General features: G+C 40.3%; 2 protein-coding genes across 3 annotated transcripts in view; one reads left to right on the forward strand and one right to left on the reverse strand.

Moving 5' to 3' along the window:
• Positions 1 to 938: 938 nt before the first annotated feature.
• LOC104928707 (rho GTPase-activating protein 6) lies at positions 939 to 19982 on the reverse strand. 2 transcript variants are annotated; one of them, XM_027291002.1, is made up of 13 exons: positions 19709 to 19982; positions 8135 to 8294; positions 7719 to 7787; positions 6643 to 6905; positions 6256 to 6451; positions 6091 to 6146; positions 5855 to 6005; positions 5584 to 5732; positions 4122 to 4301; positions 3314 to 3411; positions 2896 to 3152; positions 2312 to 2386; positions 939 to 2210 (listed from the first exon to the last, which is right to left on the reverse strand). In XM_027291002.1, the coding sequence occupies exons 1-13, from the start codon at positions 19853 to 19855 to the stop codon at positions 1642 to 1644; spliced, it is 2370 nt and encodes a 789-aa protein (XP_027146803.1). In that variant the 5' UTR covers positions 19856 to 19982; the 3' UTR covers positions 939 to 1641. The 2 variants fall into 2 exon arrangements, with proteins under 2 accessions (XP_027146803.1, XP_027146804.1); XM_027291003.1 differs by lacking the exon at positions 19709 to 19982 and adding an exon at positions 11760 to 12079.
• A 3828-nt stretch (positions 19983 to 23810) lies between these two features.
• The window catches only part of frmpd4 (FERM and PDZ domain containing 4), a 31774-nt gene continuing 28144 nt past the window's right edge, over positions 23811 to 27440 (forward strand). The window contains exon 1 of the mRNA XM_027291001.1: positions 23811 to 23899. Coding sequence (XP_027146802.1) covers positions 23826 to 23899 — 74 coding nt within the window. The 5' untranslated portion in view covers positions 23811 to 23825. The remainder of the gene's footprint in view (positions 23900 to 27440) is intronic.

The following is a 27440-nucleotide window of genomic DNA, read 5'->3' on the forward strand; positions in this document are numbered from 1 at the left end:
CACTTCCAGCACCTTAAGAGTTCATCTAATGGCAAATGTAACTGTTATAGTCTCAGCTCTTTTATTGTTATTCACATGAAGCAAGGGTTACTGTTGATAAAAAAAAGAAAATGTACTCGAGGCCTTTTAGAACAAAAACCTGATTATCCATAACACATGAAAACACGGTGGGAAAAGGAGTGTAATAGGACTGAACTTTAACTAATAGCTGTTCAATTCGTAATGAGTCATTAGAACCAGCTGTAAAGTGCATTAGGATTAGAGCGAGAAAAACAGGAGGTTTCCTGGTCTTATGCTGCTCTCTTGTGGCCAGTTCAGGTAATTCTGTCATTGTCTTGTTTTTTAAAAATATACCAATAATGAAGTAACCATTGGATTTTAACTTCATGCTTCATGATCGCTGAATGAACTCCTCTGAGAGTTTAAATTTAGATTACTACTTGGCACCAGACGCCACACCTCCTTAAAGGAAACGCAGCACGCTGACTCTCACATTCATTTTCTACAGTTAAGAAAATCTATTTTAATCTGTAAACTGTGGCCGCTTTTAAAGAGTGCAGATACAAATCTATGATAAAGACGTCATTACGTAATGCTCATAAAAAAGCAGCGTCAACAACAATATCGATGGGCAGATACTGTATTACTACTACTGCATATCATTGTAATGTTCAGCACCCATCCTGTTTTAACCTGAACACAAGATACCGATAACTGCACATGCTGAGCTACTGTATATCACAATACACAAACTTATATTTTTTAGATTTGATTAGTTTGTTTCAGGTCAAATAACAGAACTGATTCTTCCATTTTTCTACGTTTATCTACAGTTTACAAACAGCTGACCGATCCACAGAGACTAAGGCCACTGATGAAATCAAACATTACAACAATAAATATATTTATATGTATCAGACAGGACAGGCTTATATTGGTTTTCATCATTCTCCATTAAACTGATCACAGTTTATTAGGCAACTAGGAAAACGTGGATAATTGTTCTTCATTAAATTACAAAGTACTGTAAATTAACAACATAATAATCGTAATAGATATCCCTGTAAATAACACTGCTTAGCTGTGGCTGTGTACAAGCAGAAAATGAATGCTGAAATGTGACAGTTCATTTAAATCTTGCAACACTAAATATAGTGTAATAACTCTTACTTAAAACATATCCTCCAGTTTTGTTGTTGAAATATGGAGGCCAAGTAGATTCGAATTGGAGACTAGTAGCCTCGGTACATATCATGGCACTACAGCGATGTTAAAGCAAAACATAAACTGGGTTTATATTTTTACATTCATGGCTTCAAATTAAGCTTCATATCATTCAAGTCTAATTATGACAGTCAAGTCTAAACACAAGGTTTTGACGGCTGCGTCGCACATTATTAATTTAGTCTGTTGTGTCTGACAACGCATAAAAAATAAACTACAAAAATAAAAAATGTATCAGTCATTTTATATGATGCAAAAAACAGATATATATACAGTTAAAGACACAATAAGACATATTTAAGAAACATTCAGTGTAAAGTTCCATCAGTCTCTCAATGAGGAACATTAACTCGTGCTGCAGACAGACAGTGTTTCATCGACTGATGACCAGAGAGTGAATCACAGTCAGGCGGTGCATCACACCAGAGTTTCAGGCAGGGTGTCTGTGTTTTCCTTTGGCATTATCTGCCATATATGCCACCTCTCCGCCCGCGAGTCCGGAGCACCACCGGGGCTCTTTGCTTGTGCAGGCCCAGAGGCGTTTGCAGTATCTGCAGACTGGGAGGCTGGGCCTTGCAGGGACTGCTGTGGAGTGTGGGAGCCAGGCTGACATGTGAAGAGGGAGGGTGTGGAGTGAGAAATATGGGTGTCCCTCAGCTGTCCAGAGTAGTGAAGGGGAGACGAATTATTCATTCCGACCTTAAGTAATAGACATGCAGCGTGTCCTGTCCTTCCTGCTAAGTCGTCCGAGCTAACAGCTGCTGATTGGCCACTCAACGCCTGATGCAATGATGCCTGCGACTGTGTCTGTCCTCTCTGGTCGTGAGGACCACTGCTGCTGCGAGTCACCGGGAGGTGTGGCCTGATTTCCAGCGTGCCCAATGAGGTTTGTGTTGGTCTGATGGGCAGCTCGCTGTTACCTTGGTGACTGCTCAGCCCCTCTGATGATCCATATGACTCACATTCCGACACGTCTCCATGGGAGCCTGGGAGAAAGTGCTCATTAACATCCAGCATCCAGCATTCATTATATATATATATATATCTCAAGACCATCTGCAACAACATGTGCAAAGGCTTTCCATACCGGTGATGTGATAGCCAGTGAAATCCTTGTTGAACAGCTCATTCCAGGTGTCCCAGAAATCATCAGTGGAGGCCTCTAACAGGAGCAAAAGCAACAAGAGGATTACTTTAGTTTATTATATCAATATAATAAAAGTTAATGCTCAATACTAAGGCAAACTTCTGTTCAGATCTGCTTTAAAAAAAGATAAATGACTACTGTAGTTATGGGTGGATATTGACAACTGGTACCAGTACCTAAATATCGATAAGCTCCTGGACAAATGATACTTGCTATCTGTATTTATGAAATATTACAAACTACTTTTTGTGCCAAAGTGTTACTTGAATGAATCTTTTCATTTTTTCATGCCACGTCTTTATTTCTTGTCCAAAATCATGGCAAATAGTATTAATAAGAATCTGTATCAATAACGATACACATCTGAATATGAAGCTAAAAACAGCAGCAGGTTAGTCCAGCAGTACTTATCGTACAGACATGAGAGAGGCATAAAACTTCTCATCTAAATGTCAACAAGAAAATGTCAAACTATTCCTTTAAATTCTGTGATCATGTATTACTAAGAAATGAATTTAGTTCACCTTTGTCTGTAGACAGCGTAGGAGAGGTGCTGCCAGAGCCGTCTTGGCTACTGAGTCTGTGCTGCCGAGAAAGTCTGGGGATCCCGTTAGAGAGTGGACTGCTGTCCTCTGGGTATTTACACAGCAGTCGATCTGACAGCACAGGGGAGTTGTTGTCGTAGGGAGACACCTCTCCGCTAGACGCTTTGATGGAGTCGTTGGATAATCGCCTTTCAGTCAGAGAGAAGGACTCTTCTGCTCTAAGAAGAGCTGGCTCTCTGCAGAAAGCAAGAAGACATAATAAATATCGTAAACACAATAAATATCCCCCAAGAGAGTAATCATGAGACATGATGCATTCTTTATATCGATCATGTGGAGGCAGAAGGGCAGCGAACACACACATACAAGAACAATATGACAAAAGGAAGACACTCACGAGTGTTGGGAAGCCTTCCTCCGCAGTAAGTAATCCACGACATCAGGATCAGTTTCTAGTAAAGTCATCAGCACCTCGTTCTGCAGGTCTGCAGAGACCTGTGAGGATCAGAAGAGACAACATAAAACTGTATTCTTTGTTACCTTCATTTCCTTCTGCCTTAATAAGAAGAGTAAGACTTATAACAGCCCTTTCTTAAAGCCTTTTATAGGATGTTTATGAACTCTTAAATGTAAATGACTGGCTTTTATCGTTCGACTCTTTTTAACTTTATTGTATCCCCCAAATGTTCTGTGTGTTGTTTTCATCTGTGCTGTTTCATCTCCTGTAAAGCACCTTGAAACCTTAAATTACTGTCGCCTACATAGATATATCTAATCTTTTTTTTTTTTAAAAAAGGTTTAACACATAGGAAACTGCATTTACATAATGTCAGTGTTGAAAAGCAGAAAACATAATGTAGAGAAGGACCCTGTCCTTATTTCCAATCATTGTCTATAAACACTTATTAGCCTCTCCAGTGCGGCCTCTCGTTTGCCGTGCACTAAAATGAGTTTTACAAAGGTTCAGGAGAGTAAAACAAACTGCACAGATTTCTCTGTGTTACTGTGATTCTACTTTGTTTTATAAGTGACTGTAAAAGCTTATTCCTTCTCAAAAAAACAGCCAATGTTTACATTTTATTACTGGTTCCACTCCATTAAGCTTAAGGAGTCCTCGTAAACACTTTTTTTTTTCTTGCCAAAGGAAGACCTCAGCTTGTTTGATTAAACCCAGTCATTAACGGTTTGCAGTGAGGGCGGCTTACCGTAAACAGTGCATCGTATGTATCGATCATCCTTTGGACCACGCTGATGATGGTTGTGCTCTCCTCTGCGCGGGCAAAACTCTGGACTGCAAACTCTTTGTCTGAGTTTTTTAGCTTGTGTAAGAGGTTCGGTCCAAAGATGGTGGCTAAATTGAGTGATGTCATCTTGTTTCCTGTGATCTAAACAGAATGGCAGACAGAATTTATTCGTCCGGACATACACACAGTCATTTTCGCAACCCTATCTACATGGTAGAACAGCAGTAAGATGTCTTAAATAAATGAAAGTTTATTTTCATTTTTAACCAACAATCTTCCAAGTTAAAACAAGATTTATCTTGTTCCACAGCTTTGAGAGTAAACCACATCGCAGACAAATTGTCTTTGATAACACAAATTTGACCCCTGCAATTACAAGAAATGTTTTCTAGATTGAAATGATTTAACTAATTTAGCTGATTTTTACAAAGTTAAAAATGGAACCAATTTCCCCTTATCATCTTTCAACACACAGAAATGAAAACTTTTAGTCTCCTAGAGTAATTATCGCATTAAAGGGTCTTTTGCTGTAGACAAACTCTCCTTGGCACCTAGGAAATGTTGGGAATGTGCGCCTTACACAGCCCTGCCACCATCAATAAGGCTGACTGGCTCCTTTTTGTTCAAAGAGGCCAAGCTGAACGTTACAGTATGTATGGCTCTAGGTTTTATATCTGTGGGAAACAATTAATCTCCATTTGTTAAGATTAATGGGGGAAAAAATTGACCAGTACAACAAAAAGGCTGTTTGGGCCCCATGTTGAACAGCAAAAATCACAAAGGCTGGAGTCTGTTCACAAGGACAATGAGTTCATTAAGTGTGTGTTTATAGACACTGACGGTGTGATGATTAATTAATCTTGCATGTTTCAACAAGGTATTCCAATCCCAGTGGTGAATGACAGATGACTGACAGTGGCTTCATGGAGTAGTGTCTGTTGAGAACACTTCCCGCTAGAGCACAATTCCCTCACACTCGTTGTTTACAATGAATAAACTATGCGAATAAATAATGACGAAGCTCTAATGACGTTTGTGATGTTTTTGTGGTTTTTGTGCAGCTGGGTGATTCGTGTTGGTTGTGCATCATTTAATCAAGATACCCACAATGGATCATCGTGCATAATTCATTGTGTTTTGGCACTTCAAATTAGAGGCTGCAGATGTAACAAACATCTGTCTCGCTGCCCTCTGATGGCTGCTCGGATTCATCACGATCGCACTGAACTTGTAAACAGATTATTTATGTTATTCAGAATTATTCTGTGATGGTTGCTCATTTCTGTTGCATATTTTTTTGGTGCTTGCTGGTGGAAGTTTTAAAACTGCCAAGAGAACTGGTCCACATGTATCAACAGGCTTGACATGTGTATGTAAATCTCATCTTGCACGAGTTTCACAGAGGTTTGTACTGTTTGTTTACCTCCTGCCCCTCACTGTCCAGGCTGTCTTCGGCATGTGCAGCCACCGTGGACAACAAGCAGAGGATGCGCTGCAGCGTGTCGCTGTTACAGGGAGGAAGCAGGAATACCAGGAGCTGGAGGGCGCTCTCTTGGTCTGAATAATCCAGCACTGCAGAGAAAAAAAAAAGGCCAGAACAATGACGTGAATTGAAAACACCACACGAGTGAAGATTTTAACCAAAAGCATGCTGACTTCTTGTTAATTGTTTTATTTACGCATATACTCCTCACACATTGCGTTGATGAAGGCAGTGTAAAGTTCTCTTGTCAGCAGCGGGTCAGGCATGTCTCTGAGGAACTCTTTCAGCAATGCGGCTACATCATGGATGCAGTGTTCCTCGTCCAAATGTACCTCCCATCCCTGGTCAAACTCCTCGCGAAGCTGCGTGAAATATTGTGACAGTGTTACAGCAAAAAAAGCTGCTGAAGTTTACTGAAGTGTGTTGAAGTTAAAGCTGAAATCGTACCTGTCGCACTCTCTTCTTAGAACTGCCAATACGGAAAATTCCAACCGTCTGCAGGCCTGTGGGCAAAAGACGTATGATTCACAAGGTTACGATCACGCAGCATGTTCTGACTGAATCCACATATGCAGAGCAATTCCATAACATATAACATGTGATCATGTGTACCGTGTTTTTCTAGGTGCTGGCAGCAGAGATCCACTACTCTCGGCACCTGTCTGTAAATGGGGTTGAGGCTGAGCTTTTTGTCATGGCGCTTCTTCCTGTTGCCAGCTGCCTCTACTGGCAGAGACAGCTGGAGGGCCTCCAAGAGCCGAGACTGGTTATCATCAAGGTCAGTGATGCAATCCACAGATACTCCGCCCTGTCAAGCAGATGGGTGACAACTGTGCTGTGAGTGATAAAATGTGCCTCCATCATCCGCTCGCTGAGCGAACATCCAAAAAAAAAAAAAAAAAAGGTCACATATTCCCAGAGAAATCTAGTGTGCGAGTGTAATCAGACAGATTCCCTGTCGCTCCACGAGAGCAGGCTTATCGTCAGGACAAAGCTTACCCTCCTGCGTGTCCGGGGGGCTGCGTCCAGTGTGCTGGGCAGAGGTGATTCATTAGGGGTCTCAGAAGTGGAGCTAAGGGACGAGTTGCTGCTGGAGAGCTCCTTGTTGGCCCTTTTGAAGCTGGAGGTGAGGTGGAGGAAGGATAGCATCAATTCAGTGGGGTCGCTGTGGCCCTCCCGTGGGGGATCGTGCCGCTGCTTAAGTGCGCGGTCGTTGGATATGACCTGCGACAGCGGTATGCCAAACGCCTGGGGTGTAGTCTCTGTGTGAGGGGAAAAGGGCAAGACAGAGGGACTTAAAGTTCACCTTCTTGGCCTCAAGTCAACTTGGTAATGCTGAATTACTCTTAATCATATCAGCACATTTTACATTCTACCCTCTGGAAGTGTGTTAAAACTCAGTTTGTATTCGGTCTTTATATTCTTTTTAATAAAACGCTGCTCTAAATAAAATATGCCATGAGAAATGCTAAGAACAGTGCTCTGCAGTGCACGCTCAATATTCACAGTCAGAGAGCACATACTTTCTGAAGTGCCTTTGTAAACAAAAGGGGGGAAAAGAGGAAAGAGGAGGGGTGGCCATGCCTGAGGATAGGCTGTAATGAATGAGCCACCACTTAAGATTGTTTTTGTTATTTCCCTCGACTGCCTGTCTGACAGAGAACATCACTTTCCTGCCAGATTGTTGCAGCGGGCGCGGCAGTCGAAGATCACATCTCCCTCCGAGACTTCTTTACTGTACTGTGAGATTCTGATCACTCAGTGCTCCACACGTATAAACAGCTGAGAATGTCTGCTTCAGTGAGCCTATACAGCTTTAACCAAAAGGATCAAGGAGTATCCCTTCAGAGTGTCAGAGGCCGACTAGACTAGAAACTAGAGGAGGAACTGAAGTCTGACAGGAATCGGAGGCAACAGCAAACAAAAAACACAACTGTTTATCTTCCCGGATTTGGAAAGAATAACAATAAGATCAGTGCGTGTGTTAGAAATTCTCATCTAGAGACAATTTACGAAGGAGAGTGCCACACTACACCCGCCGCAGCATTGAGTATATCTAGCACACCCCACATTACCTTTGTCTTTACTCTTCTCTTTAGATAATGAATCCAACTTCCGCCTGAGTGACTTCTTCTTGTGGCCATCTGAAAAAAGAGGCAGAGGTGTTAAACAGTGAAATAAAGAACCCTAATTAATATGCTGCCGCTCTCGGGTGCTCCACTTGATATTCTTGGGCACATTTCCTAAATGCTTACACGTTTCATAAGAACTAACAAACGTGTCAAGACAAAGGATGAGGAGTTTTTGTGAAAACACATTTCTAACAATAATTTGCTTAGTTTGCATCAAAACAAGGAAAATGATTCACTTTCTGACGTTTTGCTGAGCTGTTTCTGAAGACGTGCTGTGACAAGCTTCAGCGAGAGATAGAAAAGCAACTTGGTGAATAAACAAGTCGACCATATAGGTGTGTGTGTGTGTGTTTTAATACATTTAGGGATGGCGATTTGGCAACTCAGGTCACGATCTCGAAGCAGTCTCCTGAAGGCCACGTCCTGGAGACGAACCCTCTCCAACTCGGACAGGCTTTGCAGGGGGACGGGCTTCAGGCCAACGCTGCGTCCTGACACGCTGTTCCAGGTGAAGTCACCCTGAGGACACACAGACACATCCATCACTGCTATCATGACCAAATGCAAACTCTACACACACCCAGCATGCTTGACATATACGCAGGCAGCTGAAACATTCGCATTAATCATCGGCTGACCTAACACAAGTTTGTTTTTGATTTTCGGATTCAGGAAAGCGAGCGTAGCTAGAGGTTAAAGTTTTAGTTCTGTACTAATGACAGGGCAAATAATCTGATCTGCAATCCAACCTCTGAGCATCTCCATGCTGGAGATTACAGTGCTTTGATCCAGTACAGTCAAGCCAATCATATGAGCCATGTTCCAAAGAGGCTTAGTAACTCATTATCAGGATAAGGCTTACTCTAAAGTGGCTCACTGCCATTAAATGAGAATTAAGGCCGTGTTACAGTAGCAGACTATTTTCTAATACATGTATGACAAAGTATAGTACAGTACAAGAAACATGGTATGAAAAGAACATTGTCTTTGCCTGTGTGTTTGCTGTACAAAGGCAGCGGTCACTAATCCGTATGTCTACCATCAGTGCTGTTAACAAGTAAATCATTCCTTTAAGTGCACAAAAAATAATTTGAGACAGACGCAGTGCATTCTGGGCAAAACAAAACCACTTAATTATTGATTGAATAGTTGTTTGTAGCAGCAAATGAGCACGTAATACAGCCTGCAGTATGACTAAAGTGTCTAGTCTAAATACATTTCAGTCAACTGTTGGCCTCCGATTGATAATTAGGCACTGTTCATTGCAAATGAATCAACCGTTTGGCACACGAAATGTCAAAGAAACCACAACTTTTGTAAGCCTACGATGACATCATCTTGTTTTGTGTGTCCAGAATGTCGAGACACTCGATTTACTGTCACATGCTGGAAGACAAAATCCTCAAAACAATTTAGAAACTGGAATTAGGAAACATTTGCTTGAAGGATTAGGCATTCATCACGATTATAAACCTCCTCAGCGAAAACAACTCCAGCACAAAGCGCGATTAAGTGGGTTAGCCCGCCATCTTGGGTGTTCCTTTATCACAAAGGTGGCTCGCTTTCATTTGGGATAGATCGCCGTAGCGACCTACGCCGCACTGATGACAGTGGGTTAACTTCGCTTCATTAAATCAGAAATCTGTAAACAGGACGACCACTGGAAAAACATTTCAGTCATCACTCCTATGGTGTCTTAACTAAAGTAGGGACTAATATCTCTACTTATGATATCATGTTGCTCAAACAACTGGAGGTATAATTTGCACTTTAATTGTACTGTAAAAAAATCATACCATCAAATGCAACATATGCGCCAGACAGACCTGCCAGCTACTTGTCTCCTACTCTCTGCTTTGTCATCAGACGAAAAAGCAAATAAATACTAAAAGCGTATAATAACTTCAATACTTACTAACCTATTTGGAAATCATTTCTTGCTACGGCTTCTTCATTTATTCTAGTTATGTGGCCATAGTTTGGACATTTCACCTGGATCTTGCGTTTTGTCGTCGCTATAACTGAATTTTGCTGTGGGTATATTGTCAGATAGATTAGTATTAAGTATTTCATACACAGGTCTGACAATGCTCGTAAATTTACAACAAACAAACACAGTTGATCTGTGAATCCAAGAGAACCGAGCTACATTCGACAAGGCTTTTCTGTTGGGTGTAACAATGACACGAACAACTTCCTTTACGTGTTTTGTTTTACCGCCGCTACGTCAATTAAGCATGGCAAGAGATGATTGGGACAAAGTGTGACAGTGATAGAAACAATATACTGCTCATTTTTTGCTGTTACCTAACCATGTAGAACATTCCTCTTGTGTGATTATATGGGAGAGGAAACTTTCTCTCCTATCTGATGTACAGGGCCTGGCTGTGTTCCCACAGTTTGTCTCGGTCAATGAAATGACGTCCTTTAAATTGAAACTACTTACTTTGGAATTCATAGCAAACAACTGTGTCAAGCATTTTTGATGCAATACCCCTATTTCCATAAACATAGGTGTGACTGTTATCGTGCCCAGACATGACAATTGAGCACACAGTCACTTGGGTGCAGTACTGAAACTCTTATCTTAATCTTATTTCTTATTATAACTGGCTTAACATGGATAGTTGAATTTAAACTCCTCTATATGCCTTTTTCTAACATGACCTTTTATTTTTCCCCCTCTAATTTATCGCAGTGAGAAGAAAGTCAGACCCAAACAGCTGCTCCCAGCTGTTGCAGAAGCAGTCATTGTCAAAGTTGGATGAAGTTACCGGTTCTGGTTACTGAGCTCATGATTTCAACGGATGAAGCCAGTACTTTATAATCTTACAACGAAAACACCAGACTTGTCCCCTCGCTCCACAACATCATGAGCCATCTGACTTTCCAGAAGAACAGCACTCCTTTTTGTTCTTCTACTTCTGACATTTGAACTATGATTTTTTTAAAAAAGCTATTTAGTCCATTTTGTGACATTAATTTGACTTCAAAGAGTTTCTTTTTGGGTTTTATTCACCTATTTTATACAATCATTAATTTTTAAAACAATCTATTTCAACAAAGCCAGCAATAACGCCAGCATACCTATTGAAATGTAAACGATAATTTCTCCCAACACTCAACACGTTTTTAGAGAATATACAACAAGGTGCACTTTCCTCAGCCGTGCAGTGCCAAACTTTTAATTCAAAGCCTTGTTGAAACGCAGAGCTTTTGTTCGCGCTGCCTCGAACACAATGAGAGGAAACGTGCAAGGTAGTTCATACAAAATAGCAAGATTGAAAGCTCAGATTAGACCAATCAACCCCACTTGAACTAAGACGCGGCGAGGTGACGAATATTCCTCAGTGCTCAGGAAGCCATTGAATGGGGCATTGTGGGAAGAGTTTTCCACACATACTATTATTATTATTTTATTTTTTTGGAATATATCAAATTAATTCTGCATTAGATGATTAAAAACTTTAATTTAATTGGAGATGCAGTTTGTCATATTATGAAGTGATCCAATCCAAAATAGCGCACTTTAATATTTGCACCTGACACAAACACAAAAAGTCATTGAATTACTCACATCCTGTCATTCTTAGAATAAATAAATACATACATGTGGTCTACAGAGAACACTCCTGACTGTTCAAGGTTTTGTCATACAACAATGGGGGAAAAAAACCCTCTATTATTTACTAAACGTCCTTGAAGGACTGGACTAATAATAATAATAAGCTACCAAATGGTGATGACACATGCTGGGCATGCAGAGTGGGAATAAGTGGAGAAACACACATTTCTACAGCAATAACATGATGTAAGATGCGTTTGTTTCAGAACTTTTCAAAGTCTTGCAAGCAAAACGTAAACACAACGTACACGTTTCTGTTTACCTATAATTGTTTTCTCCACTTTGGAAGACAGTGGAGCCTGCAAAGGCGATATATTCATAATGCGCACTGCAAAGTTTCACCGAGAGCAGCTACTCACAAGATGGGTGATGGGTGATACAAACACTCCGGTCGCCATGGATGAAAAAGTCACCCCCCTCAAAGTTGTAGACCACCAACTAATGCCAAACAAACCGACGCCATTTGACTCCAGAAGAAACGCTCCACTGAAAGTACAGTCCACATGTTTCACAGCTGAAAAGAGTCTGGACAGGGAACCAAAGCGGGCGAGCACTTCAAAGTGGAGCAAGCTGAGCGTCTGATTTTAGACGCAGTCCCTTTGAATAACATTGAGACTGATGAATGGATTGGGAGGGGTCAGTGTTGCCACAGTGTCGGGTCACAAGTTAACACAAGAAAAGCCATCTGACTGAGCAGGCTGTAACGTCGAGTAACGTTACACGTTACCTACCACACACACACACACACACACACACACACTATTTCTCGAGTGAGAGTAACACAGTTTATCAGTAAAGCTATAAGAATGGAAACTTAACAGAGTTTTTTTTAAAGTCCTGAGTGACTTTAAAATATCGTTTAAAACATTTTTTTGTTTGTCAGTTGGAAGACCGGCTTAAACTCGCTCGTTATACTACAATACCCATAAGCCTCAGCCACTGTTGCTATGGAGACCAGGTCAAAGGCGCGAATTACAGCATTAATGGGGAAAAGCTAGCAAAACAAACAAACAAACAAACAAACTATGACTGGACCGTCATATTATAACAGTACTTACCAGAGTTTTTTTAAACTCCTGAGTAGTGTCTAACACTTTAAAATGTGGTTTAAAACATTTTTTTGTCAGTTGGAAGACCGGCTTAAACCCGCTCGTTATACTACAATACCCAAAGGCCTCAGCCACTGTTGCTATGGAGACCAAGTCAAAGGCGCGAATTACAGCATTAATGTGGAAAAGCTAGCAAAACAAACAAACAAACAAACAAACAATGACTGGACCTTCATATTATAACAGCACTACTCTGCACTACGGCTATGAAATTCATCTATAAATGTTATCGGAACAGATCAGAACAGATTGAATGTTCAGCGTTGCCTCAGTGTCGGGTCACAAGTTAACACAAGAAAAGCCATCTGACTGAGCAGGCTGTAACGTCGAGTAACGTTACACGTTATTACACACACACAACGTTATTTCTCGAGTGAGAGTAACACAATGTATCAGTAAAGCTATAAGAATGGAAACTTACCAGAGTTTTTTAAACTCCCGAGTAGTGTCTAACACTTTAAAATGTCGTTTAAAACATTTTTTTGTTTGTCAGTTGGAAGACCGGCTTAAACTCGCTCGTTATACTACAATACCCATAAGCCTCAGCCACTGTTGCTATGGAGACCAAGTCAAAGGCACGAATTACAGCATTAATGGGGAAAAGCTAGCAAAACAAACAAACAAACAAACAAACAAACAAACTATGACTGGACCTTCATATTATAACAATACTACTCTGTACTAAGGTTATGAAATTCATCTATAAACGTTATGGAAACAGATCAGAACAGACTGAATGTATTTGACAGATTTTAATTAAGCTGTTGAGAAGGATAGTTGACTTCTGTACACAGGTAAATCTTCAGGACAAATGGTAAGTCTTAAATAATCGCTGTCTTCCCTTTCGGTAATGTTTAATGTCCAGTAAATCATTATTTGTCAGGTAGAGATTGATTATGCTTTTTTAAAAGGTAGAGTGTGTAAGAGTTGGGGTACTCTGTTGTCAAAATTTGGCACACGTGGAATATATTCTGCAAAACTGTGTTTTCATAATTGTATAATTGTTAGATTAAAATCAGCCTTTTGTATCTACAGTGGGAGAGGGTCCTCCTCCATGGTGTCTGCCATGTTGAAACAACATGTTTCTAGACAAACTAAATACTCGCTCATGATGGGGCCCTTTGCGTGTTTTGCCTTTCACTAGGAAGGCGAGGTGTAGGGATTGCAATGCAACAATTACACCACTAGATGCAACTAAATCCCACACACTGGTACTTTAAAATCTGTATATGGTTCAGCTCTCCTTGCAGCAGAGCTGGCAGAGTTAAAATGAGAGTTGACAACAAGGTTAAAGAACCAGCGTGTTGTAAAAATGTAGTTAAGCCCTGCTCAGATTGAAGCTGCACTGCAGATGTTTTATCTTGTCATCGTAGGAAAGGCACAGGTGTTGCTGATCTCATTATTGATGCCTCTGTTGCGTTCCCTATAAGCCGTCGCACTGAGTCACCATGCATCCTGAAACTGGAGCAGCTAAATGGAATTAAGCCATCATTCATCTTATTATTTACATCATGTGCTTTTCCTGCTGTGCCAAAATGTCTTCCACAAAAAAGGCCTATTGTTTTTCAGTAATTGGTAATTAGCCCCTTTTTCACAGAAGACCTGAGACATTAATGATTGTATCGTGCCTCGTTAAGGGATATATCAGGTCAACACAATCTATCATCCACACAGTCCTGACAATAAATCTAATTAGGCAAAGTGAAAACACCTGTGCAGGTGCACCTTGTGTTTGTAGAGACAGCAATGACTGATTGATATGCAGCTCACACAGGACGACCTTACCCTAACCCTTTAATCTAAGTACCCCCCCTCTGACAAGGACGTTTAGTTGCCTTAAGGTTAATGTAACTGAAAACAATGATATCCACTTGTAGTTAATTACTCGAGCAAATTATGAGTTTATTGATTGTGAGACTAAAGACAACTTTAAAATACCAGTCAGAAATTTCTCTTCTTTTCTATTCTGGCATGGTTTTTGCTTGCTGGAGTGCTGGAATGAGGTTTGGTAATACTGTGCAGGAGGATCATAAACAGGAAGCAGCTTGTCAGAAGGTGATCCAAATACAAAAATCTGGAAATCCTCATTAACTAGAGAGTGAAACCGCCACCTATAACTTAATACTGGAGTACTAATAGCTCAATGTTTTGGACATTTAAACAGATAGCTGATCATCTTTGTGTCCTGTTCTCAGTTATTGTACACGCCAAAAAAATCAGTTCACATGGTCACTGATCAGGAATTAAACAAGACAAGTAAATCAAAAATTTAACAGATACGATTCATCATTTTGGATTGTTACATCAGTTTTAATAAGTATCAAGAGCACGAGGTCCCTCTTGCACAGCAGCTGGGGCAGTCACTGCCTGGGTCCTTATGTCATATATTGTGAGTAGACAGAACAGCTGCATCGGCCTCCAGATGGGATTAAATTTCCATTCTGTCGCCTGCAATTAATATCAGTTTTCTACTTTTCTTCAGCTATACTGTTACGATACTATTGCTTCAGTAGTCAAAACCGCAATCGAATCTTGTGTCCAATTATTTAGAAATGTTGTATTTCTTAGATCTCCCTAGTAGTATAGAGTTCTCTGGTGTGGGTTTCATTCGAAAGGTTTAGTGTCTCTTGATGGTGTAAATAGATTTCAAAATGTTTGTATTAGTATCTGTCTTTATCAACTTTAATTGGAGCCCTACTTTTAGCACTCTTGCTGTTTTTAAGCTTTTCCAGCTTTATTATTATTTAGAATAATATAGTAAAATACTGAACACTGCTAGATTTGACAACTCCAATATTTTCTGAAAAGCTGAAAAAGATTTTAAATAAAAAAATATTTCCTCTTACATTTAGCAAATTAAATTCCTTTTTTTTAATGAAATTCATGTGGCTTTGCAACAGGGAGGAGTTTTCGGTTTCCTCTGAGCTCTTTCTCCTTCAGGCCGTCTCTCCTCCATGGTGCTCAGAGGAATGCAGATGACTTTCCACCTAAACACTTCAATAACGCAGTACTCTCAAACTTTTCTTTCTCTGCATCATCAAATTATTCCACCAACACAACCGAAGAACTACGGGACACTCGAGATGGTTTTGAAAAAGCTGTAATAGCACACATGAAAAATACTATTCCATCTAGCACGCAACTATAAATCCAGCCTCCCCCAGCTTGAGACAGATGATTGAGAATAAGATAAAAACACATTTTAACTATGTGTTTAAATGCCAGTGCCGCTTTAGCACACATCCAAACCAAAATGTTGAAGCAACATGCTACATGTACAATGTAAATGTTTTCTAAAACTTACAACTGAAGAACTTTCCTTGATACAAGATGAGTGCACACCTCTTCGGATGCTACCTCCTGTCAACCCTTAATCTTTGTCCCAGTGATTAATGTCCTCATTTGGTCACTGCATTACTACAACAGAATGATAAATGGCTCCCTCTAAAGGCTTTGTAAGATTCTGCAATTCACTTGCCGCCTAAGAGAATCCTGAGCGAACGGAGAGATTTTTCATAGTTGTATATCTGATCTGGCTGTTTAGAGTGACTTATAAAGGTATTTCTCTAAGGGCTTGTGCATTATATGAAGATCACACAGTGCCTAGGGTCATTTCAAAATCACCATCTTCCATAGACAATGTGGACACTAAAACAAGACATAGAATGATACAATAAGTTGCCTTACGTAAAGGATTTAGACATTTAGGCATTATTCTTCAGTATCTTACAAGGTCTTCATATGCAGGAGCTAGTCTAATAACAGCCCTAATGAAATGGAAACCAATGCCTTGCCAATCATAAACATTTGTCTTGCAGTCGGGCAATGACATTCAAAGGCATCCAAAACACTTCTATAGTACAATATGGCAGGCAGATGTATACAGGAGATGGATGAAGATCAAAGGTATTGCAGGCTGCTAGATTTACTTGAATGTACTTATTGTTAATGCTGCCTTAAAAACAAGTTTGAAGCTTCAGTGTGTCTGTTCCATTTTTGACCCTTAAACAATGTACTCCAGTAAACATATTGATCTTCTTTGATGGCAAGTCACACCGTTCAGTGTGATATACTGAGTAAACCCAAGACTGTTAATATGCCTTTCTTCTATCAGCCTAACTGGCAGCTTGAAAAGCCCAACAAATTCATTTTTACACCATATTATACCAACAAATACTGTATTACCATAGAGAGGCTGTAAACTGAATTATTCTGTGCAGGTATCTAGCTATTGAGGGTGGAAATAAGGACCATTTTACTTACAACAAGGGGATAATATATGTCAGGTATGTAACCATATAAAGGCACATGAAAGTCAGATTAGATTTGATTGAAGTAAAACAATGATTGATCCATCTAACCCACTGTTTATTCTTCCTCTTACCAGACACATACTGGATGCTACGGTGCTGCACTTTCAAGCCAGCAGGCTTTAGTTCCATGCCATGCTAACGGACAGTCTCCCCGTGGGAAGAAATATGTGCCTGAGGGACTGCAGCCAAGGATCAGGTCATGCTGCTGTACTGTGAGAAATAAAAGTTGAGGCTTTGTTCATGTAAACCAGATGTCTCTGCTTTCCATCTCAGCTCAGCCTACTTGACACCCTGAGTGAGTACACCTCTATTAGAGCACAGCGATTTTCAACCTATTGAAAATACGAGGTCAAAAATCCCCCTCTGACACTTTTTAAACAAGGGAAAGGATGTGTTTTTTTTATGCCAGGATCATGACGTAATACATTACTGCAGGGTGATCATGTAAATCATATGTAGCACAGACATATAACAGAGCAGCAGACCTTAATTAGGATACACTATGACCAAACACATTGGAGTGATTGATTTGCATTGTAATATAGACAGACTCCTCAGGCCGTGGCACCAGGTATGTGGTGCGCCCCTATAGTTGCCTGTGTGATTTATTTTTTACGAAGCACAATAAATATACACTGGATGGCATGCAAGAAACTAAATACAGTAACTTTTTACTTTTACAAGAGGCCTGGACGGCCTGAGTTACAAGACATATACTACGTCTCATAAAAGGAGAGTCTTGTAGAGCGGGGGCTGTTATTGGGCAGTGTTCCGTGCAAAGGGAGAAACACTGTCAGCCTGACTTCACCACTGTTGTTGCGACGGTATCTTAGATACTATAGTCCCTGGATGAATAGCTTGCTGGATACTTGCACACCCAGAAAATGTGACTTTCATTACAGACTTGGAGTGCAGTTTGCATACAGTAAGGCACTTACAGTACTTACTGTCAGTATAAGCCGACAGCATGGTCATGTGAGTCTCCAAAAGGGATCTCTGGAGTTCTTCTCAGTGGCATGTTAAAGCTCTTAAAATACAGTAGTACAGCTGTACTGGCTCCAAACACCCCAAAACATCTCGTATTTGTGGTAAAAAATCATCAGTGATTAATGAGAATATCTGTAACTAACTACATTTTCACAGTGTGTCTGAGGTAACATTTTCCAACTTTACAATACTTGGCAAAAACTACACTGTAGTGCATCTCTCCGAGCATAATGGTGTTGGCAGCACACAAGCGCTCCCCAAAGTCATAAATCACATTAAATAACCTCTCTGACACAGAGCTGTCTCCAATATTAATCAGCTTCATCCAGATTTACTGTGATTACATTTCTACGAGCTCAGGCTGTAGGATCTGGGGTTATTGTTGATGACGGTAAGAGCGACCAGATACCTGGTATTCATTACAAGCCTATTGTAATGTCATATCTGCAATACATTTCCATTATACTAAACAAATAGTGTTACCATGAGGACCAACTTAAGCGCAGCAGTACAGATTGGCTCAAATTAGGCACATGGGACATTGCTGAATGCCATAAATCTAAAGTATTATATTCATCTCTAACAAAAGAAGAGCTGGCTATTGTAATAGATTTTAAATATACCGTATTTTCCCTCTACTTTGTAATTGCAGCAAGGCACCTCCTCATGAGGGGGTGGACATGGACAACAATCTTTTTCCAGGTATCCAGGCCTTAATATGAAATAATAACTCAGGTGATTTGTTTCCTTTGGTGATATGGCCATTACACAGAAATGTCAGTGCTTTTATCTGCATTTACTGCCCTGCTACCACTGCTTTACATGGTGTCATGGTCATACATTCATCGCTCAGGCTACTGATGAATAGGTACATGAATAAATCCAGAGTTTCTTTTGCATTTCTAAAGAACAAAGGGCAAGTAAAACCCTCACTCTGAATAAAAACTGAACCAAAGTGCTTTTACCAAAGGCTGGAATGACCGTGAAAAGAGTTTCCAGGCTCATTCAGAGTTATTTAACAGTCACAGTCCTGTTCTAAAGGTCACGGACAGACTTACAATGCACAAATGTGATAATTTCTGCTTCCATATTTGTGCTATTATCAGGCTGGAAGCTTTATGGGAAACCATCACAGTCCCCACCTTTTAAAGTCTCACTTATGATGTGATCTCTCCCTCTCTCTAACTAAACAATTGCCAAATGTGTCAGGCATACCTCTCCCAACAAACATCAACAAGTTGCCACAAGCAAACACTGTCTGCTGACATCATTTCATGTAAGAGAGCTGAATCATTTGTGGTGTCCTGTGACGCAGCTACAAAAAACTATAGTGCCTCCCTTTACTAATAACTAATGTTTGTCTTATTTGTCACACTTGGTGATGTTGCAATGGTTAATAAAAGCCATATGCTTTGGATGTATTACATAACATGTAGGGGTGCAGTAAGAGAGTCCGCATGAAGAAAGTCAGAATATGACCGTTTAAGGATCAAAGCAGCATACCGACAATCTTGGGGCTTTAGGGATTTCTAGCAACTTCCGGAATTTGGATATACTGTTTATACGAGGCGCAGGAGCGCGCTTAAGTCCTGCTCGCTCCCGAGCGTTAATTCTTGTATGAAGTTCCTCACGGATGCAGTGCAGACATATAAAGTAACACGCGTAAAGAGACCCAAGTTTTTGGACACTTTTCGGACCCACACAGTCGCATTGCCAAGGTAATTATCAAAATCAGTTGACGCAAACACCATCACCGTCTCTCCAACCTGGACGCATCTCCAAGAAATATTAGGAAAGAGGTAGACAACTCCGGACATGCTCTGAATTTTTTTTTATTGTTAACTCATTAAATAAAATCTGACAGCTTCAATAACGTGCACCGTGAAGTTTTTCACTGACCTTATACGACGTCTCCTCTACTTCGGTACCATAATGTCGCATCAGCGTCGTGTCCAAGCTCCTGGTCTGCCTCAGTCTCCTCCTGGAAATACTTTTGGGGCTCATCGAGCACGAGAAAACACTGCTTAACAATCCTTGAGCGGACATAACTCCCTTTCAGTGGATCAATTAGTGATTAAAATAGTCAAATAAATAATGAAATTATTATTCATATCTCTGACACAAGTCCAGTGTGAAGGAGCAGCACCAGTTTGTTCTTCACAGCAGCAGCAGCAGCAGCAGCAGGTCCCCAGCGCGTCACCATGCTGAGTATTATGAAATACGCGCCTGGAGTCCCCATGGTCACCACCTCCACCTCCCACATACTCTGACTCGGTAGTTCCTCCTTTCATTGTTTTAATAATGATAAAAAATAATAGCATAGCCCCCCCATAACACAAACAAACAAATTAAGCATACACATTAGGGCATAAATCCTTTATTTGCTTGGTGGAGACAAAGTGCACGTTTGTTTAAATTAAATTAAAAAGATAAATGAAGTATGCACACCAGTCAGTGTAAACAGAAGGTAATTAAGCTTTGAAATATGACTCATGCAGTTTGTGGAAAAAAAAAAATACTGTAAAAAATGACCCACAGACTCAAATAATATATAAAAAATCTGGTTTGGTTTTAAACAGCAGTATCTATTTATGTATTTATGGACTATAACCCCCAAACAATATATAATCCTTTCATACACAAAACTAGTTTTTCAGATCTAAATATAACATATAATAGTCCACGTTTAATATATCCTGCTCACTGATTTACTACACTCTCACCCACCTCTCGCCTCATTTAACATATTTTGTGCTACCTCATCTTGATCTACACTTAAAATAATCTGCACACTGTGAACTCTTACTATTATTTCCTGTCAAATGCTTCTACACTGCTGCACAGCAGCTCATATTGTGTATTTCTATTTCTATTGTTTATATTTTTTTTAAATCTTATTTTTTTTATATTTATATGTTTTAAAACATTTGTGAAGTAAATTTAAGTGGAGCTCTTTTAACTCAATCAACTAAAACTGTTAAAACGGAGCCATTACTTCTAATTACTCTCATTTGGCTCTCACTTAGTCTCATTATGAGAGTGACATAAACATTGGACAGACCTTGCCTAAATTCACTGTCCTCTTTTGACCACACTGCATTTTTTCCTTACCGTAAGGCAGTTGAGATACTTGGCATGTAGCGCCCTGGGAACAGATTCTTCCTGTGGGAGCCCTGGGGAAAGGACTTGTGTGATAACATGACATGTGAACCAGCACTGTATGGCCACGATAAGGATTCATCTGATACCAGAGTCCACCAAACAGACAGGGGAAGTAGTGATAAGAGGGCAGCTTTGCCTTTGATGAACTTATTTGGTGGATGGTGAGGTTTGGAGTAAGACTCCTAGCAGATTCGCATCGACTTCCCGTTATGTCATTTCCCAGTAGGATAAGTGCAGCATCGGGAGCTTGCATCTACAAACCTTGTAACGGTTGCCAGAATAAACATTTGGCCCACACAGGTCCTTCATGTGTGGTGTGTTTGTGAAATGCAATTCATATTTCTGAACGCGGACAATAATTTCTCTCTTGATCAGCTTAACGGCTTTCCAAGAGGCGCCCTGTGCAATGCAGAGTTATACAACAGGAATATAACGAGGAGTATAACGAGCAGCTTCCTGGCAGGGATGCCGTTAAGACTGCTGTCTCACTGGAACCATATAGGTTTCAGGGGTTATATGTGGGAGATCATTTTTCCGAGTGATTTATTGGATCAGTTCTCCAGTGCCGCTATTAGATTGTTGTTTGAAAGCTTACCAGGCTCGGTTGAGGCATTTAAATTCTCTTGTATAGACTTCTTCATGTGAGGCTAAGACCTGTGATGAGAATATGATGGCAACGATGTTTGTCTACAGCAACTCCATCAGGGAAAATAATGTTAATGTTACATATTTAAAATCATTTTGTAATACAATGGAGACTGGCAACATCAGATATATGTATGAGAGGTAGTACTCTAGTACTTTAGGTTATAGCTGAAGGACATTTACTCAGTAACGCTGGTTTTGAGTGTAGCATGCTGTCCATGACTGTATGAGTCAGCATGAGATAATGTATACTCCCTTTGTGAAGAACAGACCACTACACAACTGGCCACTAGATGGTGGTAGTACACCCACATTGCTTCTTAAGCATGAACAGAGTTAAGGCAGAATGTGTTGTAATAATGACTGAAACAAGTGATTTGGAGAATTTACCTGGGTGGATTGTTGCCAGATTAAGCTGCTTGTAGACCTGGTCTCCGAGTAATCTCATCTTCAACCTCTTCCCTGTGCACTGTGTACAGTATTTCTATGCAAGAATATTACAGCCCCAGGTTTGCTGCCTGGTCATTTTAATAAAAAACAAATTAGATTATTAATTTGAGATATGAAACATGTATCATGAAATGCAAGATTTTCACATAGGGTCCCCTTTCAACACACGTAGGCAGAGCCCACTTTCAAGGCCTTCTCATGTGAGTGGATATTGCTGTATATGATATTCCCTTAGTCCCAAATAAAATTACAAATAATCTTATTGCCACAAACCAATTGCCACACAGTGAATGAGCTTTCTGGGCCCTGGTGGACCTCTTCTATTACAGAATTTACGAAACAATGAAAGCAATACCTATACAGTCCAATGCAATCCAACACAAGGCAGCAAATTCCACTTCTGCAAGGCTTATATTATCTTAAATCGTGTTCAGTTTATTAACTGTGACAGATGCACTGATTCAACGCTTGCTTGTGGTGCTGTTTGACTGTATCTTGTGGACAAAAATGCATGAATAAAATCCAAAGCACCTGCACAACATCTACTGTAATACAACAATGCTGCAAAATGCGCCTCTCGAAATCAGAGTTAAACTAAAGCTTGTTTGACCAAAGAACTTCACTACAATAAAGATTTTCTTCATTTCAAGTCAGTCTTGAAACCATTTTAAAGTAACGTACACAAGAGAATCTTGAGGTCAAACTCATGTATGTCTACCTATGTATGCCGTGCACAAGTTCTTCTTTCCTGCTACAAACTACGGGGAACAAATGTAAATGAAAGAACGTTGCGTAAATAGCCCAACTTAACTTGATCAATGTGCAGTGCCTCCTTTCTGTCACTTGTCTGTGCTGGTGCGCTGTCAAACAGATCTAGTACAAGCTGCAGCCCCATGGCGTCATACTGTTATGGACCTTTAATGATACACATTAAAAAGAAAGTCTGTCCCAGTGAGCTGTCAAAAGTGAGTGAAATGCCACCTTTGGAAATTACCATTATGTTTATGACACCTATTTCTCTTCCATTAGTGTGCAGATATTGAGCAACAGCCCAGATTTTTTAAGATGCCTGTTGTGTAGGCGAGGGACATGCAATTTAAATGCATTTCCTTTTTTATTATTTAAGATCTCAACAAAATGGTAAGGTTCACTTTAACACAGCAGAAATCTAACATTTTACATCAGTGCGTCATCGCAGACATCATTTCAAACTGTACCTAATATATGTATATGTAGCTCATGTGTTTGACACCTTTGTGTAGATGCAGTCAGTGCAAGGAAGTGAAAAGCAACGCATCCGTCTCCTGAAAACTGAGATGTTGAGACAAGACCCTTTAGTAAAGTGCAGCTACATTGCTATTATTACTCCGATTACCATCTCTTACATTTGATAGTGCATCTTCTCTACAGTGAAGGGGGGAAAATGGGAGTAATGGTGAGAGGAAAATGCAATCTTGATGTCAGACAAGCACTTGATTAACCACTTACAGAAGCTGCCTCTGTGTCAGGGTAAGGCCATGCCATCTCACATTTCCACTCAGCCTGATCCTTCAAACATTACTGGCCACACGGTATTGATTTTTCATTCTTCTGAATATCTCCTTGCCGTTGATCGAATTCACACCAGACTATCAATGTTTCAAAGAGGCCTCCCCTCCCCTTACAGTATTGCCGGTATCTTCTCACCCTCAAAGCGGGCACACTCGACGCTTGCCCTCCATTAGCTTCAGTTGTGAGTTTTCAACCAGAGAGTGAAGACATGGAAATTGACAGTACAGGCAAAAATGAAGTTTGTGTCAGCAGCACTTTGGACAGCACCCAAGAGCAGCAGAGGTGAGTCTGAGGCTTTTTTACTTCTTTCCTCCCACATATTTCAAAATGGTTGACAACAGAGAATGATGAGTCATTTACGATAGGGTTGAAACATGTCCCCCCCCCTTTACTCGTCTGTATTATATCTTACAGGAGTTGGTGTAACAAATCTAAGTTGTAACTGCATCAGTATCGATTGTGGACCGTGAATTCTGTCTTAAAGTTAAAAAATGCTACGTGTCATTCTCACTATAAAAATTGCAATTGAAAAGACATTTCGTTTGTTTAGGGCTGAGGTGTATATATAAACCGAACATAAAACAACACAGTTAGAAAGAAATATTGTTTTTTTATAGGACAGATATAAAAAGTAATAAAATGAAAGTTATGTGAAACAATTTCTATATAAAATGAGATTTTTCATCATACTAATAGATGACTAGAATCTGTGATAATTGTCTATTCACATGCAAAAACCAATTATCTCCCATGTCGTCAGGCTAATAATTATCGTAATCCATGGCATTACAAATGATGTTAGTGTTCTCACAGATGCTGGCTGATAGGCTTGGAGCCCAGCCTGCAGCGACGCAGTGCTTCTGATTCAAGTGACAACATCGGCTTGGTGACCTTAGCGGCTTTCCATGGACACATTGATTTTTCTCCCACATTACAGATAATTGCTGGATGCTGTGAATCCTATCCTCCCAGGCCAGCAGGGAGGGGCTTCTGTAGTGTGTCGACACAAGAGTGTCTATCTGATTTGAGGAATGTGATATCCTGGCATCTCATTGACTGCCATTGACTTCTGTGCACTTCCTTTCTATGGTATGGGAGTATTTAACAGCTTATTAGGAGGGTTGTTTTTATGCCTGTTGGCGTCGTTGGTGTTCCACTTTACTGACAGTTAATTGTGTCCAAGGAAATATAATTATGAACGATGTTCTGAGAAAAGAGTTTGACTAAATGGTGCACTTTGATGTTAATGTTTGATTTAAACAGTAGGAACACCTTTCCGGTGTTAATGAGAGCAGCAGCTTTGTCCAATCAGTTAATGGGTTTCCAACTTGTTTAATTAATTATGATTAATGGCCTATTTGGCATTCTTCTGTGACGGCAAAAAAGATAATTATCACAGTTCTGTTTTGTAGCCAAATGGTGTAAATCACATTGGAACGAATGCCGTCTACGGCTTTTACAAATACATCTGTAACCTTTAGTCAGGGCCAAGCAGCAGCTCTTATTATATTAATATGGGTTTTTCTGTTCTGCATGGAGCGACTCTCATCATTTTATGCAAATGACGGCATCTTCTGTTTGTTCTGCTCCATAAAGTAATGGAAAAAGTCACTTTTATTATGTGAGGCACGAATCTGCTTTGATGGACTAAAAAGGAACTTGGATCTTGGGCACATGGAAGTAAATGCAGCTTTTGCTCATTCTCTCAAGCCGCTATTTATTAGTTATTTTAGAACATTGGGATTGTTTTTGTTTCATGTCCACGAAAGTGGATTTTAGTAATTAATCAGAAATCCAAAGCTGTCATGTAAGCTGTCAGCGCGTCTTCACATTGTTCTAAGGAAACAAACGAGCCATCCACCCACGCACGCCGAACAGCGCTGTCAATTAGACGAGTCTCAGAACACACATTGCCTATCATCACCGTCTGAAGGCATCACTGCCGTGACCCCGAGATAACATGTTAAATGTGATTCTCGCCATGTGCACTGTGCAGGGTTATTATTGCTCTTTGAACATCCCCTGCCTATACTCTAAGTGGTGTGGCCTGTGTGTCAGGGAAAAAAAAAAAGAAAACAGGCCACTGATGCAACTCACTGTGACCCAGGGGCGGGTGTTAGGCCACATGATTGGATGGTTTCATGTGAAGCATTTATCTCACAGAAAGGTCTGCTTTTGTCTCCTTTAACCTCACACAGCGCTCCGCAGTGGCCATATGGCCACACACAGCTACTGTACACGCTTCAAGAGAAACTGTGTGTGCAGTTTGCACATTGCACAAATTAAGCCACTAAAAAACAATAGCACGGTAGTGCACTTAAGAAATGTTTCCATGAAAGCACAGTCAGACTTGATGTTGCAGTTTTGTTGTGTGTGTGTGTATATATATATATATACATAGGAAGCTGAACTTTTGCTTGTCACAGACTGCTGTGTGTACATGGCATGAGATGTCTTATGCAAGCAGTTCTATTTGCTTGCAGAGGCAAAGACACGTGCCTCAGTTCATAACTAATGGAAGACTGTGTATGCCATTCATGCATGAGAGCGTCTGCATGGCATAATGCGGCGTGAACTATCATGACGTTGAAATGTCATGGCTTTATGGGAGAATGCCCTAAAAAGCCCCCAAAAAATGTGGACTTGATAAAAATATTAAATATACTCATTATTTGACAAACAATGTGTAAAAAGACATTGAAAATATGTGATAAAATAATATCTGATGCCACTATATAACATTTAGGTTAAGATCTAATTCTGTGATTTGTATAGGATTTCGATTTGGCTCTGTTAAGGGTGACAGTTGGCAGGCAGATAGTGATAGAGTTTGGATTATAGTCGAGGCTTAATTTTTTAAGCTTTCATGGATGATAAAACACATGCCCATTTCCAAATGCCTCATATGGGGATTGGATTAATATTTCAGATACTGCAGTCCGGTTGTGTTCTGAAATGTTGTTAATAATACCACAGAGAAAAAAACAGATGTTTGCTGAAAAAACACTCGAATATGTTTTGCTGTGACCAGTAGAATGGAGTTGAAATATAAAATCACCACAGGTGAACCAAAACAAAACATGTTTTTTTTACAAGAGGCAGCCTCGACCAGCACACCAAGTCATTCCAGTCCAGCTGTTCGGCATTGATCCCTCTGTGTTTTCCGATGCACTGGCCCGGAATGTGATGTTATTTCATTACTGAGGCAGAAGTGACAAGCTCAGTCTCCTCCCCCAGGGCACCGGCCACTCACTTGGACAGGGGCACTATATGTAATCATAACTGAAGAGTCAGACGAGCACAGTTGCCTATGGAAAGCCCAAAACAAGCAGGCAGAAACTTTGGAGTCAGGAGACAGGACAGGAACACACATCAAGTAAAAGAGGCTTGACAAGTGCTCGTCATCAGAAATGGATCCAGACGACAATGAAGTCGGCGTCTTCACTGTCATTCAGTGAGTAGCGTGCTGTGGATTGACGTTCTCTTTTTATTTTAAACCCAGATGCAGTCCATGGTTAATATCATGCATGCACTAGAGGGCAACAGACATAGTTAAGGCTTTTCTCCTCGGCCTTACATCGGTCCTTCTGAATTTGAGAATTAATAATTGGTTCAATTGATGCTCTGTTGGGGGGATTTTTCATATTGTGTTTGTTGTTGTGATGCAGATTTCTGCCTCAATGTCGTGGGTTAGCCAGCCTTTCCTTTACCACTGCGTCTCACTAATGATGTATTGGATATTCCTGTGGGATTGCCAAGGTTTTCCTTTGAGATTCACAGCCCTCCTTAAAAAATAATTAGTGTTTACAACTTTCTCAACAAC

This window comes from Larimichthys crocea, chromosome XVIII (assembly GCF_000972845.2).
Source record: "Larimichthys crocea isolate SSNF chromosome XVIII, L_crocea_2.0, whole genome shotgun sequence".
NCBI lineage: Eukaryota > Metazoa > Chordata > Actinopteri > Sciaenidae > Larimichthys > Larimichthys crocea.

What these genes read in the sequence shown, in the direction of transcription:
- LOC104928707 (XM_027291002.1), bottom strand. Translation starts at nt 19,855, where the DNA reads ATGTCCGCTCAAGGATTGTTAAGCAGTGTTTTCTCGTGCTCGATGAGC. An exon ending in CTAAGAAGAGAGTGCGACAG is followed by an intron (nt 6,006 to 6,090) that starts GTACGATTTCAG and finishes TATTTCACGCAG; the next exon opens with CTTCGCGAGGAGTTTGACCA. An exon ending in CACTGGCTATCACATCACCG is followed by an intron (nt 2,211 to 2,311) that starts GTATGGAAAGCC and finishes ACTTTCTCCCAG; the next exon opens with GCTCCCATGGAGACGTGTCG.